Source organism: Pristis pectinata, chromosome 6, assembly GCF_009764475.1.
Source record: "Pristis pectinata isolate sPriPec2 chromosome 6, sPriPec2.1.pri, whole genome shotgun sequence".
NCBI lineage: Eukaryota > Metazoa > Chordata > Chondrichthyes > Rhinopristiformes > Pristidae > Pristis > Pristis pectinata.
The window spans coordinates 9,673,641-9,692,957 of NC_067410.1; the positions used below are offsets into that span (position 1 = coordinate 9,673,641).

A 19,317-nucleotide genomic window follows, 5' to 3' on the forward strand; every position below is an offset into this window, starting at 1 on the left:
ATAGATTTTTGCATAGTAGGGGAATTAAGGGTTATGGGGAAAAGGCAGGTAGATGGATCTGAGTCCACTGCCAGGTCAGCCATGGTCTTATTGAATGGCGGAGCAGGCTCGACGAGCCAGATGACCTACTCCTGCTCCTATTTCTCATGTTCTTATGTATTTGCTGATTACCCTCACCTTGTCGTAGTAATACCTAAGAGCTCGGCTCAACTTGTCATAATTCATGTTGGTTTTATTCTTGCGCATGCCCCAAAGCCGCGCCACCTCTTCTGCATTCCGTAGCTTGAACTCCCCATCCTTGGACGTCCAGCAGATGAGATCATTCTTGTTCTCATCCAGGAGTTGCCGTAGGAACTGCCACAGAGTTATCGAGTTGTCCATCACTGAGCTGAAGGGAAAAACAATCAGTGATATCAATTTCCACGTGAAACATCAATAAGTCAACAATCATAACAAAAATTACATCTGCAAGCACCAAAACTTAATTCCAGTTGGTTACACTTGGATCAACCTTCATAATGAATTACTATGTCCACACATTTACAACAGAAATGGGCAGACATGGTAGTGTAGCGGTTAAAGCAATGCTATTACAGCGCCAGCGACCCGGGTTCAATTCCAGCCGCTGTCTGTAAGGAGTTTGTATGTTCTTCCCGTGTCTGCGTGGGTTTCCTCCGGGTGCTCCGGTTTCCTCCCACATTCCAAAGACATACGGGCTAGGAAGTTGTGGGCATGCTATGTTGGCGCCGGAAGCGTGGCGACACTTGCGGGCTGCCCCCAAAACACTCTATGCAAAAAAGATGCATTTATTTCACTGTGTGTTTTGATGTACATGTGACTAATAAAGATATCTTTTCTTTAAAAATCAGCTGTATAAACACGTCACATTCCTCCCAACTGACTTCAGAAAGAATATTGATTCAATTCTACTGCTCCTAGTAACATACCATCTGTAAAATTAACAAATTTGCCTTGAGATTCAGAATGTAATCCCTGGGACACCTCCACACTCAGTACTTGCCCCAACATAAAACAGTTAGCAAAATAACTCCAATACATTGGCCCAGTTCTTTCCCATTTTCAGATTTTACTTGGTTAGTTTCTACAAATTTAATAATAAACAGTGGCATTTTCTTCAGACTTTTGTGAAATAGGTTATGGAGGTAGATCAGACTTTGCAATAAAAGTCATTTCTTCAGAGATGAGGAGGGTCAGAGAGCTTGAAACCTTCATCCATGCCAACTTCTTATCATATGGACAATACCCAATTTGCCCATGACAACCCAATGCACTATTTAACTTGGTATTGTTGTAAGACTGTTGGAAGCAGAAATATTATGCTTGGTCTCTTCTGCTAAACATGCGATGTTATAGTTACGTTGCGTTGCACTCCACATCAAAATTTGCTTACACTGACATCAATAACTTTAGGGAACAGAATTCAATGCACAACCCTTACCATCTCCCAAATAACTGAGCTCAAAATTTTACTTCACATAGTTTTATTCCCGAAAACCTTTGTCAGTCATTTTGAAAATGAACATTGCAATAGGCTGTTGCCTGTTTATCAAAGACTTCCCAGCATCTATTTACTCCCTCATATTCTCCCTGTCTCCCGACACTCACAGGATGCAGGCAAGGCCAACAATTATTGCCCATCCTAATTGGCCTTGAGAAGGTAGTGATGAGCTGGCTTCTTGACCCCCTGAATTCTTTCTGGTGAAGGTGTTTCACAGTGCTTTTGTGTAGCAGTTAGCTTAATGCTATTACAGCATCAGCGACCCAGGTTCAATTCCGGCCACTGTCTGTAAGGAGTTTGTACGTTCTCCCAGTGACTGTGTGGGTTTCCTCCAGGTGCTCCGGTTTCCTCCCACATTCCAAAGATGTACGGGTTAGGAAGTTGTGGGCATGCTATGTTGGCACCAGAAGCGCGGCGACACTTGTGGGCTGCCCCCAGAACACTCTATGCAAAAGATGCATTTCACTGTGAGTTCCGATGTACACGTGACTCATAAAAGGTACATCTTATCTTATTTAGACCAAATGATGATGTTGGAACTGCGATGTGTTTTCAAGTCAGGACAGAATGTTGCAGAGGATGCAATATTTCCATCTGCCTGCTGCCTATAACTTTTTAGATGGTTAAGATTCTGGGATTGGGAAATCCACAGAGAAACCACAGCCACATTGCATCAGTAGTGGAAGGAGCTAATGCTTAAGGCATGATGAGATAAATAATAATTAATGACAGTGTTCATAATTCAAGAGACCATTTAGTCCAGAGACACACGAGACTGCAGATGCTGGAATCTGGAGCAACAAACAATCTGCTGGAGGAGCTCAGCAGATCGAACAGCATCTGTGGGGGACAAGGAACTGTTGACGTTTCAGGTCAAAACCCTGCATCAGATTGTTGGTTGCACCATTTAATCCAGGTCTGTCATTATTTACTCCGCAGGTAAACTATAATGCTTGCAGAAAACTTTTACCAAGGCAACAATGCTGTTCCCACGACAATGAGCTAAAAGCCTAACCTCCTTCATGTCATCATAAAGACATAAGAAACAGAAGCAATAATAGCCATTTGGTCCATCATGCCTACTCACCCATTCAATAAGATCATGGCTGGTCTCTTATCTCAGCACCACCCAACTGCACAAATTTCTCTTCATTCCCTTAATATCCAAAAATCTTTATCTCCATCTTGAATATACTCAGCGACTGAACTGCCACAACTCCCTTGGGTGGAAAACGTCAAAGATGGTGTTCAGTTCTGGTCGCCCCATTACAGGAAGGATGTGGAGGCTTCGGAGAGGGTGCAGAAGAGGTTTACCAGGATGCTGCCTGGATTAGAGGGCATGAGCTATAAGGAGCAGTTGGACAAACTTGGGTTGCTTTCTCTAGAGCGTCGGTGGCCGAGAGGAGACCTGATAGAAGTTTATAACATTATGAAAGGCATAGATAGGGTAGACAGTCAGACTCTTTTTCCCAGGGTAGAAATGTCAAATACTAGAGAGTATGCACTTAAGGTGAGGGGGGAAAGTTTAAATGAGATGGGCAGAGCAAGTTTTGTTTTTACACAGAGATTGGTAGGTGCCTGGAAAAGCTGCCAGGGGGAGTGGTGGAAGCAGATACAATAGTGACATTTAAGAGGCTGTTAGATAGACACATGAGTGTGCAGGGATTGGAGGGATATGGATCATGTGCAAGTTGAAGAGAATTAATTTAAATCGGCATCATGTTTGGCACAGACACCATGGGCCAAAGGGCCTGCTTCTGTGCTGTACTGTTCTATGTTCTAGTCACCACCCACTTCTCATCTCAGACATAAATCGCTGACCCCTTACTTTGAGACTGTAGCTCCTGGTTCTGGACACCAGAGGCAGAGGAAACAACAGCTCCATGCTTTCCCTGTTAAGTCCCATTAGAACTTCGTGCATCATAATGAGATTACCTTCCATTCATTGGTTGGTACTAAGCAGACACCTTGCACTTTGGACTGAACTGGGATGCTGCCTAATTCCTCAAAGTAGCCTCTTGGCTGAGTGAAGCTGTATAGCAGAGGTGCAAAGAATCAGCAAATAAAAAAAGATTGAATATCAGAGCAAATAATTGCTTCACAGTCATCCAGAGCACTATGGCAATGTGCGTCAACCAATCAATGGGTGACACCCTTGGCTCTGAGTCAGAAGATTGCAGATTCAACTCCCACTCCAGAGACTTTGAGCACTGGAACTTGTGAGGTAATGCTGCACTGTGCAGGTTCTGAATGACAGAGTCCTGACTGATCTCGCAAGTAAATAGTTAGCATCTGGAAATCCAACAAATATTATCTGGTTTTGAAATTAGTGTGGCACAGAGCATCAGAGACAAAGTTCTGGGCTGTCAGCCCTGTGCTGGATGGAGATGTCCAATTAGCCCCACAAACTCTTCCTTCTCAAGTATAAACTCTAGTGGGGGGGGGGGACAGTGGGGACACTTCAATGCAGTGCTGAGGGACAGCAGGTCCATCATGGGGAAGAGCTGAGGGAGTGTTGCACTGTCAGAGGAGAGTGGTGAGGGAGTGCTTTAATGTTGGAGGGGCACTGCTGATGGAGTAATGTAATGTCGGGGGGGGGAATGTTGAGGGAGCATTGCACTGGAAAAGGGACAACGCTGAGGGAGTCTTGCACTGTCAGAGGGGAGTGCAGAGGGAGCTTCGTGCCACGGGTGGGATGTGCTAAAGGTGGGGAGAATGGTGAGGGGCCAGTGCTGAGAAAGTAAAGAACTGTTAGGCAGTGCTGGCCGAGTGTCCTAATGTCAGAGGGACAGTGCACTGTACTGTGAGGGACGCAATGCTGAGGGAGTGCTGCAGTGTCAAGGGAACAGTGCACTATCAGAGAGGCAGACCATACCGTCCGAGGGGCAGTGACACAGATGCAGTTCACTGTTGAAGGGGTAGTGACAAGGGAGCACCACACAAGCAGAGGTTAGTACCAAGAAAAGGCCACACTATCGGAAGAGTATCACTGAGATCTTGCTGCACTGTCAGGGGGCAGTAACAAGGAGTCAATCCAGAATGCAGGTGAATGCAAAGTGTTGTCTCTCATTAAACCTCTCTGGGGTGTGTGTAAAAGATCTCTTGGTTCTACTCTGAAGAGCAGCAGAGCACTCCCTGGCCTGCGAGCCAATATTTATCCTTCACTCAGCATCTCTGAAACAGGTAGTCTAGTCATTACTATGTTGCCCTTGGTTGAAGCTTGTTGAGCAGGAAGTGGTCACTGTGTTTCCGACATTACAACACGAGGTACTTCACTGGATTTAAAGGACATTGGGACAGCCTGAAGTCATGAAGGAACCCAAAGAAATACAAGTCTTTCCCATCATTCAATTCCCCTTTGGTGCCAACCATTACAAGGGTAGTGTGTGCAGGGAAATAACTGCTGTTTCCCAGGGTTCTGCCACTGTATATCCTATTCCGTACAATGTCATCTTATACAGCGGGCAACTCTTAAACGCACAGAATCACCACAGAGCAGCGAAGGTCAGGGTCCAGTTCATGGATCAAGCAGAGCATAAAGGTGAGAGGGCCAGAGGGGGTGGAGGTTTGGGACAGGACATTGGTGGCAGGAGGCAGAGATCACAGCCTGGGACCTGGCTCCCTTTAACTTCAACTGACAGAGACCTCACATGTCTTGTGAAGATCTGCTTTTTCATGAGGAGTCTGGGCTCCTCCCCATGCATTAGCACACCCCACAACAGAGGACGCAGAAGGAAGATCCTGGACTTGGGGACGTCTACAGTAACTCCCAGTCTGGGTTTTGCAAATGGTTTTCTGAAGAAACAATATCACATGACGCATATGAACAAGGCACTATGTGATGGAATTTCTAGGCTACTTTTACCATTTTGATCAAATTTGTTAGCTAAACCTAGACTTCGTAGTTGGTGAGTTATTCAAAGGGCTGGGAGAAACATCACCCTTCTGATGACTCAATATTCCCATTTTTAAGAACATGTACAATGTCGTCATCAAGTGACAGGCTGGTTAAGGGAGAGTGAAGGCTTTCAAGGCACTTAAGCAACTACAAGATAGCTCAAGTCACCCTTTGAATGCCAAAGTTAATCAGAGATCAGTCTCATTGCGAAATGGGTAGTACTTGAGCAACCTCGCTTCTGAGTCAGAAGGTTGTGGATTTGAAACCTTTCCAGAGACTTGAGCAAAATAAAAAATCTACTTTCAGCAGAGTTCTGAAATGGTCTTCCAGGACCCATAATGAAGTATTTTTTATTAGTTTCATTTCCTGGGATGCATGTATCACTAAACAGGCCCCAGCATTTATTGCCCATCCATTACTGCCCTCAGTGGTGGGTCACCCTCTTCGATTGCTGGAGTCCTTCCGGTGAAGATATACCCACGGTGCTGTTGGGCAGGGAGTTCCAGGATTTGAACCCAGGTGTGGCGAAGGACCAGGAAAATATTCCCAAGTCAGGATAGTGTCCGACTTGAAGGAGAATCTGCTGGTGGCAGTGTTCCCACATCTTCTGCCCTTGTCCTCCTTGGTGGCAGGTGGTGCGGGAACAGCGGGTGTTGTTGGGAGCAGCCTGGAGTAACCTCAGTGCATTTTCTCAAAGGCAAACAGTGCCGTCTGAGCCACTGCTCCCCTGCACTCTGTCTGCCATGGCCACCTGGAGCTCCCAGTTGCCAGTCATTTTAATTCCCCTCCCCATTCCCACACCAACATGCCTGTCCTCTGCCTCCTCCACTGCCAGGGTGAGGCTCAACGCAAACTACGTAGCGGTTAGGTAATGCTATTACAGCACCAGTGACCCAGGTTCAATTCCCACCACTGTCTGTAAGGAGTTTGTACGTTCTCCCCGTGTGCCTGCGAGGGTTTCCTCCGGGTGCTCCAGTTTCCTCCCACATTCCAAAGACGTACGGGTTAGGAAGTTGTGGGCATGCTATGTTGGCGCTGGAAGTATGGCGACACTTACGGGCTGCCCCCAGCACATTCTCAGTAACGCAAAAAGATGCATTTTACTGTGCGTTTCGATGTACATGTGACTAATAAATAAATATCTTATCATATTCTGCCTGGGTAGTCTACAACCCAATGGCATGAGCATTAAATTCTACATTTTCAGGTAACCCTGCTCCCCCTCTGTCCCTTTTCTCTCTCTCCTGATCCACTCAGTTCCTTCTACACCCACCCCAGCCCCCCATCACCCTGTCTCTTTCCCCATCTCCACCCACTCTATCTGCCCATCACCCACACACTCCTCCCACTAGGAATCCTCCCTCACTGTTCCCATCTGCCCTCCCCACCTCCTTTATTTGGTTCCATGCTCCACCTTCCTCTCCTATTATCTGCAGCCCTTTGTTGCCTCCACCTACCACCTCCCAGCCCCCTGTCGCTATTCCCAATCTCCCCTCCTCCATCTGCCTATTACCAATGCTTACCTGGATCCACCTATCACTTGCCAGCTCTTGCTGCACCCATTCCTCTCTTCATCTTTTGACTGGCTATCTCCCCTCTATCTTTCAGTCCAGATGAAGGTTCCTGAGCCTCCACAGATACTGCCTGACCTGCCGAGTTCCTTTAGCAGTTTGCATTTTGCCCCACTACTCCCTCATCCTAACAAATGAAACACAAAGCCTCATAAATTTTCAAGCCAAGTCTTAACCCACTCCTCATTCCCCAGCCCGTTCTGTCTTCGTTGACTCAAAACATGGATAGGAAAGGTTTAGAGGGATATTGGTCAAACATGGGCAAATGGGACTAGCTTGGTGGGCACCGTGGTCGGCATGGACCAGTTGGGCCTAAGGTTCGATTTCCATATTGTATATCTCTATGACTCGATGAGATAAGATGTCTTTATCAGTCACATGTACATCAAAACACACAGTAAAATGCATCTTTTGTGTGCCACGCTTCCGGTGTCAACATAGCATGCCCACAACTTCCTAACCCGTATGTCTTTGGAATGTGGGAGGAAACTGGAGCACCCAGAGGAAACCCACGCAGACACAGGGAGAAGGAGTTTGTATGTTCTCCCAACGATCCCAGCCTTCCCACTGTTGCCCCAGTGGTTTGCCACAAGGAGGTACAAAACCCCTTGGCATGAGTGGAACTAAATTTCAAAACTAATGGGAAACCGTTCAACCTCCAATGAATACATTGCAGAACCAAGGTTCCCTGATCCTCAGTGGTTGAGCTGCTGTGTACATACAACAATTGCATTTGCAAGCACTTTAAGAGCCCGGACTCGAAGCCATCATGAACTCATTCACTGAGGACATGCAAGGAAGAGCCTTACACTCGACATCCGCAAGACAAAAATCTACCGGCCTGCCCCCATTGTACAACACTGTCCTTCGACAAGAAGGATCCATGGAGAGACCTTGGAAAATATGAACTTCCCATATCTCAGGAGTCATCTCTCAACAAAGATGATAACCCCCACCCCCTTCAATGCACCAGCACAGTCTTTGGTCGATCGAGGAAGAGGTGTTTACATAGAACCTAGAACAGTACAGCACAGGAACAGGACCTCCAGCCCACAATGTCTATGCCAAGCACGATGCCAAATTAAAACTCATTCTCTTCTGCCTGAACCTCACAAGCTACCCACTAAGGCACCTTCTGCCCAACTGTGGTAGAATCACATTAACTTCATCAGTCAGCTCAGAATCCACAAACCCAGAGTGGAGGCGAATCATCCTCAATCCCGAGGGGACTGCCTAACAAGAAAAAGTTTAGAGAGACACACACGAGACTGCAGACGCTGGAACCTAGAGCAACAAACAATCTACTGGAGGAACGCAGCGGGTCGAGCAGCAACTGTGGAAGGAGAGGAATTGTCGACGTTTCAGGTCGAGACCCTGCATCAGGACTGAGAGCGGAGAGGGGAGAAGGCCAGTGACAGGAATGTCAGTATTTTCCTCACGCAATTGTTCCTAGAATTTGATGGCCGGGAATATGACCGTTTGCTTCAGTAAATTGTTCCAGAGATGGAAGCCTTGCTTTCTCTCTTCCTCACTATTGATATTCAGATCAGTACCCTTAGTCAATCATTGTTTTCTTTCCCCTTGTCCTCTCTTGTTATGAAGGCACTGACTCTTGGGAGGGTTTGCTCCTGAGAACACTGGTATCTCAACCAGTCACTTGTTCTCCATATGATTAACTTAAGCAGCAAGGTCCACCTTTGGGAACACCAGTCTCGATCCCATCCAACGTCCATTCTGCAGCAACACTGAGGACAGCAGTCAGGAACGGGAACGGAACAGAGAGTCATAGAGTTGTACAGCACAGAAATGGGCCCTTCAGCCCATCGTGTCCATGTTGCCCTCTGACAGGAGGAGGCCATTCAGCCCAACCAACCTATTCAGATAGATTGTGGCGATCTGTACTGTAACACCATTTACTGACTTTTCTCCATGATCATTGAAATCCTAATCTAACAAAAATCATTTTTAAATTTTTCAACTGACCTCTCCTTCCTTAGCATCTTTTTATGGAAGATGTTCCTGGATTTCCATAAACCTTTGTGTGAAGCAGTGCTTTCTGATGTACCACTTGAACAGATCAGCTCTCCTCCTAAAGGTAAGACCCACCAGATCTGGACTCTCCCACCAGGTTATATAGTTTCACTCTATCTTGCCAATGCCTTTAATCATTCCAAGCACCACAAATGGATCACGCTTTTAACCTTCTATGTTCAAGTTGATATCTTCATAATTTAACTGTTTTAGCCCATATCATTCTGGCTGAATCATGCAATGTTCATAGAGTGATACAGCACGGAAACAGGACCTTTGGCCCGACTGGTCCATGACAACCAAGATGCCCCATCCAAGCTAGTCCCATTTGCCAGCATTTGGCCCATAACCTTCTAAACCTTTCCTATCCATGTACCTGTTTAACTGTCTTTTAAAAGTTGTTATTGTACCTGCCTCAACCACTCCCTCTGGCAGCTCACTCCCCATACATATCACCCTTTGTGTAAAAAAAGTTGCCTCCAAGCTCCTATTAAATCTTTCTGCTTTCACCTTAAGCCTATGCCCTCTAGTTCTCAATTCCCCAACCCTGGGAAAAAGGCTGAGTGCATTCACCCTATCTATGCCCCTCATGATTTTATACATCCCTATAAGATCACCTCTTATTAATTCACTTATATATTCTCTTATTAATTTCTGCTTCTTATCATGCCATGCCAATACTCAAATTCTTCATAAAATAAAATTATTTGGCCATTCTCACGCCACCTTTGAGGAAGTTTGCTGTATGCAAATTGGTTGCTACATTTCCCACGTTAAAGCAGAGATTATACCTCAAAAGTATTTTATTGGCCGCATAATGTGTTTGTAAGATTTGAAAGAGACATGAAGAATACCCTACAAATTCAAGTCTTTCCTTAATTCTCTCCCTCTTACCTTCTTACCACTCCCCCAACTAAACGGATAACCCAAGACTTGTAGTTCAGCAGGCAAATCTATCTTACCTCCTGTGACTGGGCCCAGAGCGGAGTGCGGCTCGAAGTCTGAAGCTCACTCTGCGCTGTCACAGGCAGTGCCCTTGTTTCACAAGCCAACAGGAGGTCCCCTGTGCCCCTACTAGACAAGGCAACACCAGAAATAAAAAAAAGCAAAAGGTCCCTGTCAAGTGGGCCCAAGCTCCAAGGCCCCTTTGCAAATACTGCAACGGCAAATGTGGACTGCTAATCTCTGAAGGTCTTGAAAAGGAGCAGAATGATTTCCTTTGCCCAGCTCTGCATCAACAGCCATCAGCTTGTGAATGACGCGCATAATTGCACAAAAGCAGCACAAATAAAGCTTTATTAACCGTTCCTACAGCAGGATGTCCTTGAAGTGAAGTGGCTTTTTACACCTTTATTCTGACCATGTTTAAAACACTGTGCCTTCAATAGCTGCTGCTTCAACTGTCCCTGAAAGGAAAATTTTGCCTTTTGTATATAGCTAAAATGGACCTCAGGTTTGTGGGTTCCTCGATATTTATTTCTGTGTTATTTCCGCAGTAAGCCTGCAGCAACAACACTCACTGTCTTGAGTGATGGTCACTGCGAATCAAGTGGTACATTTATACAAAAAGCTGTGTTCAGGTTGCACTATCTCACATTATGAGAGCTCCCTCTTTTTAGGACATTAATGATTTTATAATTGGACAAAGACCCTGAATTGCAATGCAGATTCTGTCCATCTCCTGATGTAGTGGACATGATCTCCACCGCCCGACAAATTCAAATGAAATCCGGGGAGCTGCAACGGCCATTCCACTTGCCTTTTCATGCTCACTTGGTCAGTTGGGAGGAACAGTAGAGTAGCTGCTCAAACGTGGCTGCCTGCAGGAAGTTGTCTCTGTCTCATGACAGCATGCAAGAGGTAATACCAACCGATGGGTGCACAACAGAGCCAATCCCATTTCAGGGTAATTTCAATCTTTTATCAATATTTCACACCAAAATACTCATCTCCAGCAAGTTTCCCACTGGATGGACACTGATCTACAGAAGTAATAGAACCATACAGCACCGAAACAGAACCTTCAGCCCTGTCCATCCATGCCAACCATCAAGTACTGTTCCTACACTGATCCAGTTCACCAGCACTTGGTCCATAGCATTGGTGATTCAAGTGTTCATCTAGATGTTTCTTAAATGTTGCAAGAGTCTCAATCACATCCAACATCCATTCTGTAGCAACACTTGAGGACAGCAATCAGGAGTGGGAGTCTCTGCCTCCACCACCCACTCAGACAGTACATTGGTAAATTGGTTTATTATTGTCACATGTACCGAGGTACAGTGAAAAACTTGTCTTGTATACAGTCCATACAGATCAATTCATCACATCAGTGCATTGAGGTAGTACAAGATAAAACAATAACCGAATGCAGAATAAAGTGTTACAGTTACAGAGAAAGTGCAGTGCAGGCAGACAGTAAAGCGCAAGGTCATAATGAGGTAGATTTACATCCCAATCCCATCCTCTGGATGAAAAAAATTCTCCCATATATCCCCTCTAAACCTTTCACTCTTCACCTTCACCCTCTGGAAAGCTGTTCAGCATATTTCACTACCATTCCAGAACCAGAGGTCACCCCCAACCTCTGCAGTCAAGCAGCAGTGTTTACATCCATTCAAAAGACAAGCTCCAATTCATAATTAACTCATCCACTGAAGCACGGAAAAGGATGGGCCTTACACTCAACATCTACAAAACAAAGTCTTCTACCAAACTGCCCTCACCCTTTGACATTAAAGATCCACAGTGAGACTCTGGAAAATGTGGACCTCTTTCTATATTGCAGAAACCACGAAATCTGTATTTCAAGAGCCGCAAGGTAATGTCGCAGTTCTATAAAACTCTGATTAGACCACACTTAGAGTATTGTGTTCAGTTCTGGTCGCCTCGTTATAGGAAGGATGTGGAAGCTTTAGAGAGGGTGCAGAGGAGATTTACCAGAATGCTGCCTGGATTGGAGAGCATGTCTTATGAGGATAGGTTGAGTGAGCTAAGGCTTTTCTCTTTGGAGAGGAGGAGGATGAGAGGTGACTTGATAGAGGTGTACAAGATGATAAGAGGCATAGATCAAATGGACAGTCAGAGACTTTCTCCCAGAGCAAAAATGGCTAACAGGAGGGGGCATAATTTTACAGTGATAGGAGGAAGGTATAAGGGGGATGTCAGGGGTAAGTTTTTTTTACACAGGGAGTGGTGGGTGCGTGGAACACACTGCTGGCAGAGGTTGTGGGGCCAGCTACATTAGGGACATTTAAGAGACTCTTAAATAGGCACATGAATGATAGAAAAATGGAGGGCTATGTGGGAGGGAAGGGTTAGATAGATCTTAGAGCAGGATAAAATGTTGGCACAACATCATGGGCCGAAGGGCCTGTACTGTGCTGTAGTGTTCTATGTTCTGTGTTCTAAACCAAGTAAAGGCAGGTACTGATGGTGAGATTCACCATTGTCTTCAATGCACCAGCAGAGTCTCTGGTAGCTGAAGAAAGGGCTGCTTAAAATAATGATCTCAGACCTGACAGAGAATACATGGTCTACCAAGCTGCAGCAACCCCTGCTCTCCTGTATGCTTCTGAGACCAAGACCACTAATACCAGACACCTCACAGTACTGGAAAGATACCACCAATGCTGCGCCTACAAAATCCTCCAAATTCACTGGACGGACAAGCAACCAAAAGTCAGTGTCCTTTCCCAGACCAACATCCCCCGCACTGAAGCCCTCGTTGCTCTTAACATTAACATTATTGGGCAGACCCCTTCATTTGCACATCCAACATCAGACTCCTAAAACAGACACTCTATTCCAAGCTCTGTCATGGGAAGAGATTACACGGCAAGGAGAGAAAAGCCTCCTGAGAAACCAAGTGGCTTCATTAACAGCTTCATCAACACCAATGACAACTCAACAACTTGTTCTGGTTCAGCCACATAGACACTATAGCCAAAAAAGCACACCAACGCCTCTACATCCTCAAAAAGCTAAGGAAATTTGGCATGAGCCTCACCAATTTTTATAGATGGAGCATAGAAAGCATCCTACCCAGATGAATCACAGCTTGATATGGCAGCTGCTCTGCCCAAGACTGCAGGAAATTGCAAAGAGTCGTGAACACAGCCCAGGCTATCACGAAAACCAACCTCCCCTCCACTGACCCTGTCTACGCTTCCCGCTGCCTCGGGAAAGCAGACAACATAACCAAAGGCCCCTCCCACCTCAGTCATTCTCTCTTCTCCTCCCTTCCATTGGGCAGAAGATTGAGAACACATACCACCAGGCTCAAGGACAGCTTCTATCCTGCTGTTAGAAGATTCTTGAATGGACATCTTACATGATAAAGATGATCTCTCAATCTACCTCGTCATGGCCCTTGCACCTTATTTGACTACCTGCACCGTACTTTCTCTGTAACTGTAACACCGTATTCTGCATCCTGTTACTGTTTTCCTTTTGTCCTACCTCAACGTACTTGTGTATGGAATGATCTTTCTGGATGGCATGCAAACAAAAGCTTTTCACTGCACCTTGGTACAAGTGACAATAATAAACCAATTGCCAGCTACCCTATCAGAAATATTTCCTTTGGCCTTCCCTCCTGTATCCTCTCTGCGACTTAACACCAACTTGTTTTCTCTCTTTCGCAGTTCTGATGAAACATTGATTCTGTTTCTCTTTCCACAGATGCTGCCTGACCTGTTGGGTGTTCCAGGTGTTTCAGGATTTATTTCAAATTTTCAGCATCTGCAGTTTTTGCTTTGACTTTCATTGGCTCCTGGGAATCCTTGGCCCATTACCACTCAAAGTGGGGAAGAGCATTCAGGATGGCACAGAGCACCTCAAGTCTAGGTGGAAGCCCTGTGTCAGCAGCTGTAGGTGTGCACCACCTCAAACTACGAACCATTCCCACTTTCTGCCCCACGTAGAACATTACAGCACAGTACAGGCCCTTCGGCCCACAGTGTAGTGCCGACATCCTTTCCTATCCATGTACCTGCCCAAATATCTTATAAACATTGTAATTGTATCCATCTCTATCACCTTCTCTGGCAGCTCGTTCCACATAGCCACCACCCTGTGTGAAAATCTTGCCCCTCAGGTCTCCTTTAAATATTTCCCCTCTCACCTTAAACCCATGCCCTTGAGTTTTAGACTCCCCTACCCTGGGAAAAAGACTGTAACCATCCATCTTATCCAAGCCCCTCATGATTTTATGTACCTCTCAAAGGTCACCTTTCAGCCTCCTACATGCTAAGGAAAACAGTCCCAGCCTATCCAGTCTCTCCTCACAACTCAAGCCCTCCAGTCCCCCAGCAACATCCTTGAAAACCTTTTCTGCACCCCCTCTAGCTTAATCACTTCCTTCCTATAGTATGGTGACCAGAACTACACATGATACTTCAGGTGCAGTCTCACCAACATCTGGTACAGCTGTAACATGGTGTCCTAGCTCTTGTACTCAATGCCCCAACTGATGAAGGCAAGTATGCTAATATGCCATGTTGCAGCAGAGTCTGCAAGTTCAACGTTAGCATCATCAGTCATCTGAGAGCTGGAGTTGGAAGCAAGTCAATCTCGATCGCAAGATATCAGCTAAATAGAAGTAGCAAATGATACCAGGAGATAAAGGATCATATGGGAATTGAAGGTGAGAGGAATGTTGGCTTGGGTTCCACTCTCTGCACAGTGTGGGGGAGTTTCTAAGTGAAGCAGTTAAATTGAAATGCCTCCAACAATGCTGACACTCCCACAAAGCTGCATCCAGAATAGAATCACACACCCATCTTCTGTTTCAAAAGGCACGACTTGTACACCTGGTGTTTCTTATTCATTTCACTCAGGGGATGCTGGCACTTGCTGCCCTAGATATAAGTGGCTTACTCAACCGCATCACTGTGGGCCTAGAGTCACGTAGAATAGACCATGTATGGGCAGTGGGCTTCCTTCCGTGATGGGAGCCTGACTGATTCTTGTTCAAAATGGATGGCTTCCTAACCATTATGCTGTTGTACCCCTGAGAAGCTGATTGCCCTAAGATCAGGGCCCATCCCAAGAACGTTCTCTGCACTTCAGCCAATCCACTATGTTTAACATCTTGCAATTAGCTCACACTGGGGGATGTCATGGTTATAACAACCCAGTAGGCCACTTAGCCCAAGTCCATGCCAGCTCCTGCTAGCATCACTACCCCCTCCCCTTTATTTCCCTGTACCCTAGTGATTTATTCTCTCTCATACTCAACCCCCTTTGATTCCTTTCACGATTAACCTACACTAAGGAGTAACTTGATTGACCAGCATGTTTTTGGGATGTGGGAGGCAACGAGAGCATCCTGTCACTGAGAGGTTGAGGCATTTCCACAGAGAGAGCACCTGTGGTCAGGATTGAACCCAGGTCCCAGGAACTGTGAGGCTGAGCCACTGTGTCGCCTTAGCATGGAAGAGTAATGGTTATTCACTGGACCAATATCAAAAGTTAACGCTTCTTGAGTGTGCAGGTTGAGGGTGTAGAAGTTGGAGTCAGAGAGTCATAGAGTCATACAGCATGGAAACAGGCCCTTCAGCCCAACTCGTCCATGACAACCATGGTGCCCACCAAGCTCCCACCATGGTCCCATTTGCCCACGTTTGGCTCATATCCCTCTAAACCTTGCCTATCCATGTACTTATCCAAATGTCTTGAAATGCTATTATTGTACCTGCCTCTACCACTTCCTCTGGCAGCTCATTCCATAAATGCACCACCCTCTGCATGAAGTTGCCCCTCAGGTCCCTTTTAAATCTCTCCCCTCCCACCTTAAACCTATGCCCTCTACTTTTTGATTCCCCAACCCTGGGAAAAGGACTGTGTGCATTCACCCTATCCATGCCGCTCATGATTTTATACACCTCTATAAGGTCACCCCTCAGTCTCCTATGCTCCAAGGAATAAAGTCCTATCCTGCTGAACCTCCCTCTAACTCAGGCCCTTGAGTCCTGGCAACGTTCTCGTGAATCTTTTCTGCACTCTTTCCAGATTAAAGGTGTCTTTCCTATGACAGGGTGACTAGAAGTTCTATGGCTTGGAGCCCTGTGTCTGGAACCATCTGCAGCTAGATGCCCCTGAAGGTTTGTACTTGCCCCTTGGTGTGGATCACCCTTTAGCCGCCCATCACTAAACTCAGGCCCAGTTATAACACCACAACATCACATTCTCCCCACAACCAATCACAGCCTCAATGACCCTCCACAGCAGATCATTGCAATCCCCACCCTCCTGATACACAAGGCCTGACCTGATCCTTGAGGTCTTTATTGCCCCCTCCCTGCCCCAACGATAGACTGACACCCTGATCCTCCTCCACCAGGACCCCGGGAATGAAAGGGTTAACATATGAGAAGCATTTGAGGGCTCTGGGCCTGTACTCGCTGGAGTTTAGAAGAATGAGGGGGGGATCTCATTGAAACCTACTGAATATTGAAAGGCCTGGATAGAGTGGACGTGGAGAGGATGTTTCCAGTCGTGGGAGAGTCTAGGACCAGAGGGCACAGCCTCAGAGTAAAAGGACATCCCTTTAGAACAGAGATGAGGAGGAATTTCTTTAGCCAGAGGGTGGTGAATCTGTGGAATTCATTGCCTCAGACAGCTGTGGAGGCCAACTCATTGGGTATATTTAAAGTGGAGGTTGATAGGTTCTCGATTAGTGAGGGCATCAAAGGTTATGGGGAGAAGGCAGGAGAATGGCGTTGAGAAGGAATAATAAATCAGCCATGATCGAATGGTGGAGCAGACTCGATGGGCCGAATGGTCTAATTCTGCTATGTCTTATGGTCTTATATCCCACCACTCTCACAACCCACCAGCCACAACCTGTGCAACCTGTGACCCACTGCTCCCTCATCACTCCCTCCTCCACTGCTGATATGCGATGGCCTTTGCTCATACTGCTTTAATGCCTCTTTCCTGCCACTGGAGAATTTCCAAGCCCCTGTATTCTTATACAGTTCCCCGTAAAAAATAAAGCCATGATTTATTCAAACCTACTTACAGTCCTGCTCCTGAGAGGCAGAGACCAGCTATTCTGCCTGAGCCCAACATGAGCTGACCAAGCACGGCAGATCAGGCCCATACTCTGCTAAAACATCCGCATTCAGCTCGTGCCGTGCCCAGCTGCTACACCACTTTACCCAGGTTGGGATGATTAGTTTAGTCCTGCCGCACGCGTCCCTCTGTTCTGGACCAATAGCACTGCAGGCTCTGCAAAGAGCATCTGTTTTCCTGCTCTCCTGCAAGTACCTCCAGGATGGGTCAGATCAGGAACGGAAAAAATTACAAATCCTTGGGCTTGGATCAGTTTCAAATTGGCCAAGGTTGGGGCAAGATTGAGTCTGGTTTTAATTTTACACCCAAGCAGACGTCTCCTGTGACCTGCCTTCTGATGTTCTACTATGTTAAAGTTCTGAGGTAAATACAACTCAATGGGATTAATTTTTATTATTTACTTATCCATGATAAGTGAATGTACAGTTGCTCTGTAGTCTGACTCCATGCACCTTCCTTTTCCCCCTGTCTCAATACCTTCCATTAACAAATGGCCACCAGCATCGGATTTGAAGGGATTAATTAACTCATAATCAATTGTTCGCAACGACCTCTCTTAACGAGAGGTAGCATAGATCTGTTGAAAGCAAATATTTTCTGCTGAGGTAACAGAGGAGGTTGAAGAAGATGGAGATACCCCTTCTCCCCACCCCTTTACCCCGGCTACCTCCCTTCTATTTTCCAATCCAGGTGAAGGGTCTCAACCCGAACCGTCAACTGTCCATTTCCCTCTATAGATACCGCCTGACCCGCTGAGTTCCTCCAGCATCTTGTGTGTTGATGAAGGTGATGTCTTTACATTTGCGTAGTAGGCATTTTACAAGAGACCCATGTAAAAGGCGGGTTAGTGCAGTCATGCCCAAAGGGTGAAGGGGTCAGTGGCAGCAGGGACACAAAATGCAAGGACGATTGTGGTGGTACACAATGGATTTTCAGATGGGAGACAGTGGTGTTCTCCGGGGTTAGTGCTGGGACAACTGATTCCCAATATACGTTCATGGCTCGCGTATGGATTAAGTTTCTAAATTTATAAACAACACCAAGCTTGGAGATGTGGTAAACATGGAGATGGATGGCTATAGACTGCAAGGGGACACAGAGAGGCCGGGAAAATGGGCAGAGATGACAGATGAAAAGTAATATAGAGCAGAATGAGGTGACGCATTCTGCCCCAAGAGGTACACTGTTTGAAGCTTTGGGCTTAGACCAGACCCCGCAACCTCTGCTGGGAAACCTCAGGAGAACCTTCAGCTGTGTAGCTGGTGCTGCCAAATCCTCACTCAATATACAATCGACTGCCCATTTCTCTCCGTAGATGCTGCCTGACGTGCTGAGTTCCTCCAGCGTTTTGTGTGTTGCTCCAGATTCCAGCATCTGCAGTCTCGTGTCTACAATGACACTAAACCCACAGGGCCTCCATCTTCCGCACTGCCTGTAATTAAACGAGGCCTCTATCTCCTGCGCATTCCTTAAACACAGGAGTACAGTGACTGCCTTGCAGCCCTAAAGGGGGAAATAGAGAGGGACAGGGATGAGTGAAGTGGGAGGGAGTGGAGGAGGACAAAACAAGGAGTGGTGCAAGGAAGGGAGGTGCAAGCGAGGAGGGAGGGGCAGGGAAGTGGCGTGGGTAAGGTCATGTGTGTTCATACGTGCAGCTAGAGTGCACATGTGTGCTAAGTCAGTGCTGCAGAGCCTGCTCTCCAATTCCTTGGAATCCCTTTCCATTAGACCAAGAGCTCACTCTGTCCACAAGGTACAGTAGCTGTTGTGCAACAGCCAAGCCATGTTAAAATAATTCTTCTGCAGATCTGCAGTGAATACATGGAATAAACCTGATAATAAACCCGATTCTGATCATCACCCCCGGAGACGAGGAGGGCAGGCACGGTAGTGTAGCAGTTAGAGCAACGCCATTGCAGCACCAGCGACCCGGGTTCAATTCTGGCCGCTGTCTGTAAGGAGTTTGTATGTTCTCCCCGTGTCTGCGTGGGTTTCCTCCGGGTGCTCCGGTTTCCTCCCACATTCCTAAGACGTATGGGTTAGGAAGTTGTGGGCATGCTATGTTGGCGCCTGACGCATGGCGACACTTGCAGGCTGCCCCCAGAATGCTCCATGCAAAAGATGTATTTCACTGTGTGTTTCGATGTATATGTGACTAATAAAGCTATCTTATCTTATCTACTTCAGCAGGACGTGAAGCAAGACAATCTGGAGTCATA

General features: G+C 46.4%; 1 protein-coding gene across 1 annotated transcript in view; it reads right to left on the reverse strand.

Annotated features, from left to right (window-relative positions):
• Positions 1–19,317, reverse strand: part of LOC127571710 (ETS domain-containing protein Elk-1-like) — an 83,745-nt gene that overhangs the window by 17,611 nt on the left and 46,817 nt on the right. The window contains exon 2 of the mRNA XM_052018328.1: positions 178–388. Within this exon, the coding sequence (XP_051874288.1) occupies positions 178–381 (204 nt within the window). The 5' untranslated portion in view covers positions 382–388. The remainder of the gene's footprint in view (positions 1–177; positions 389–19,317) is intronic.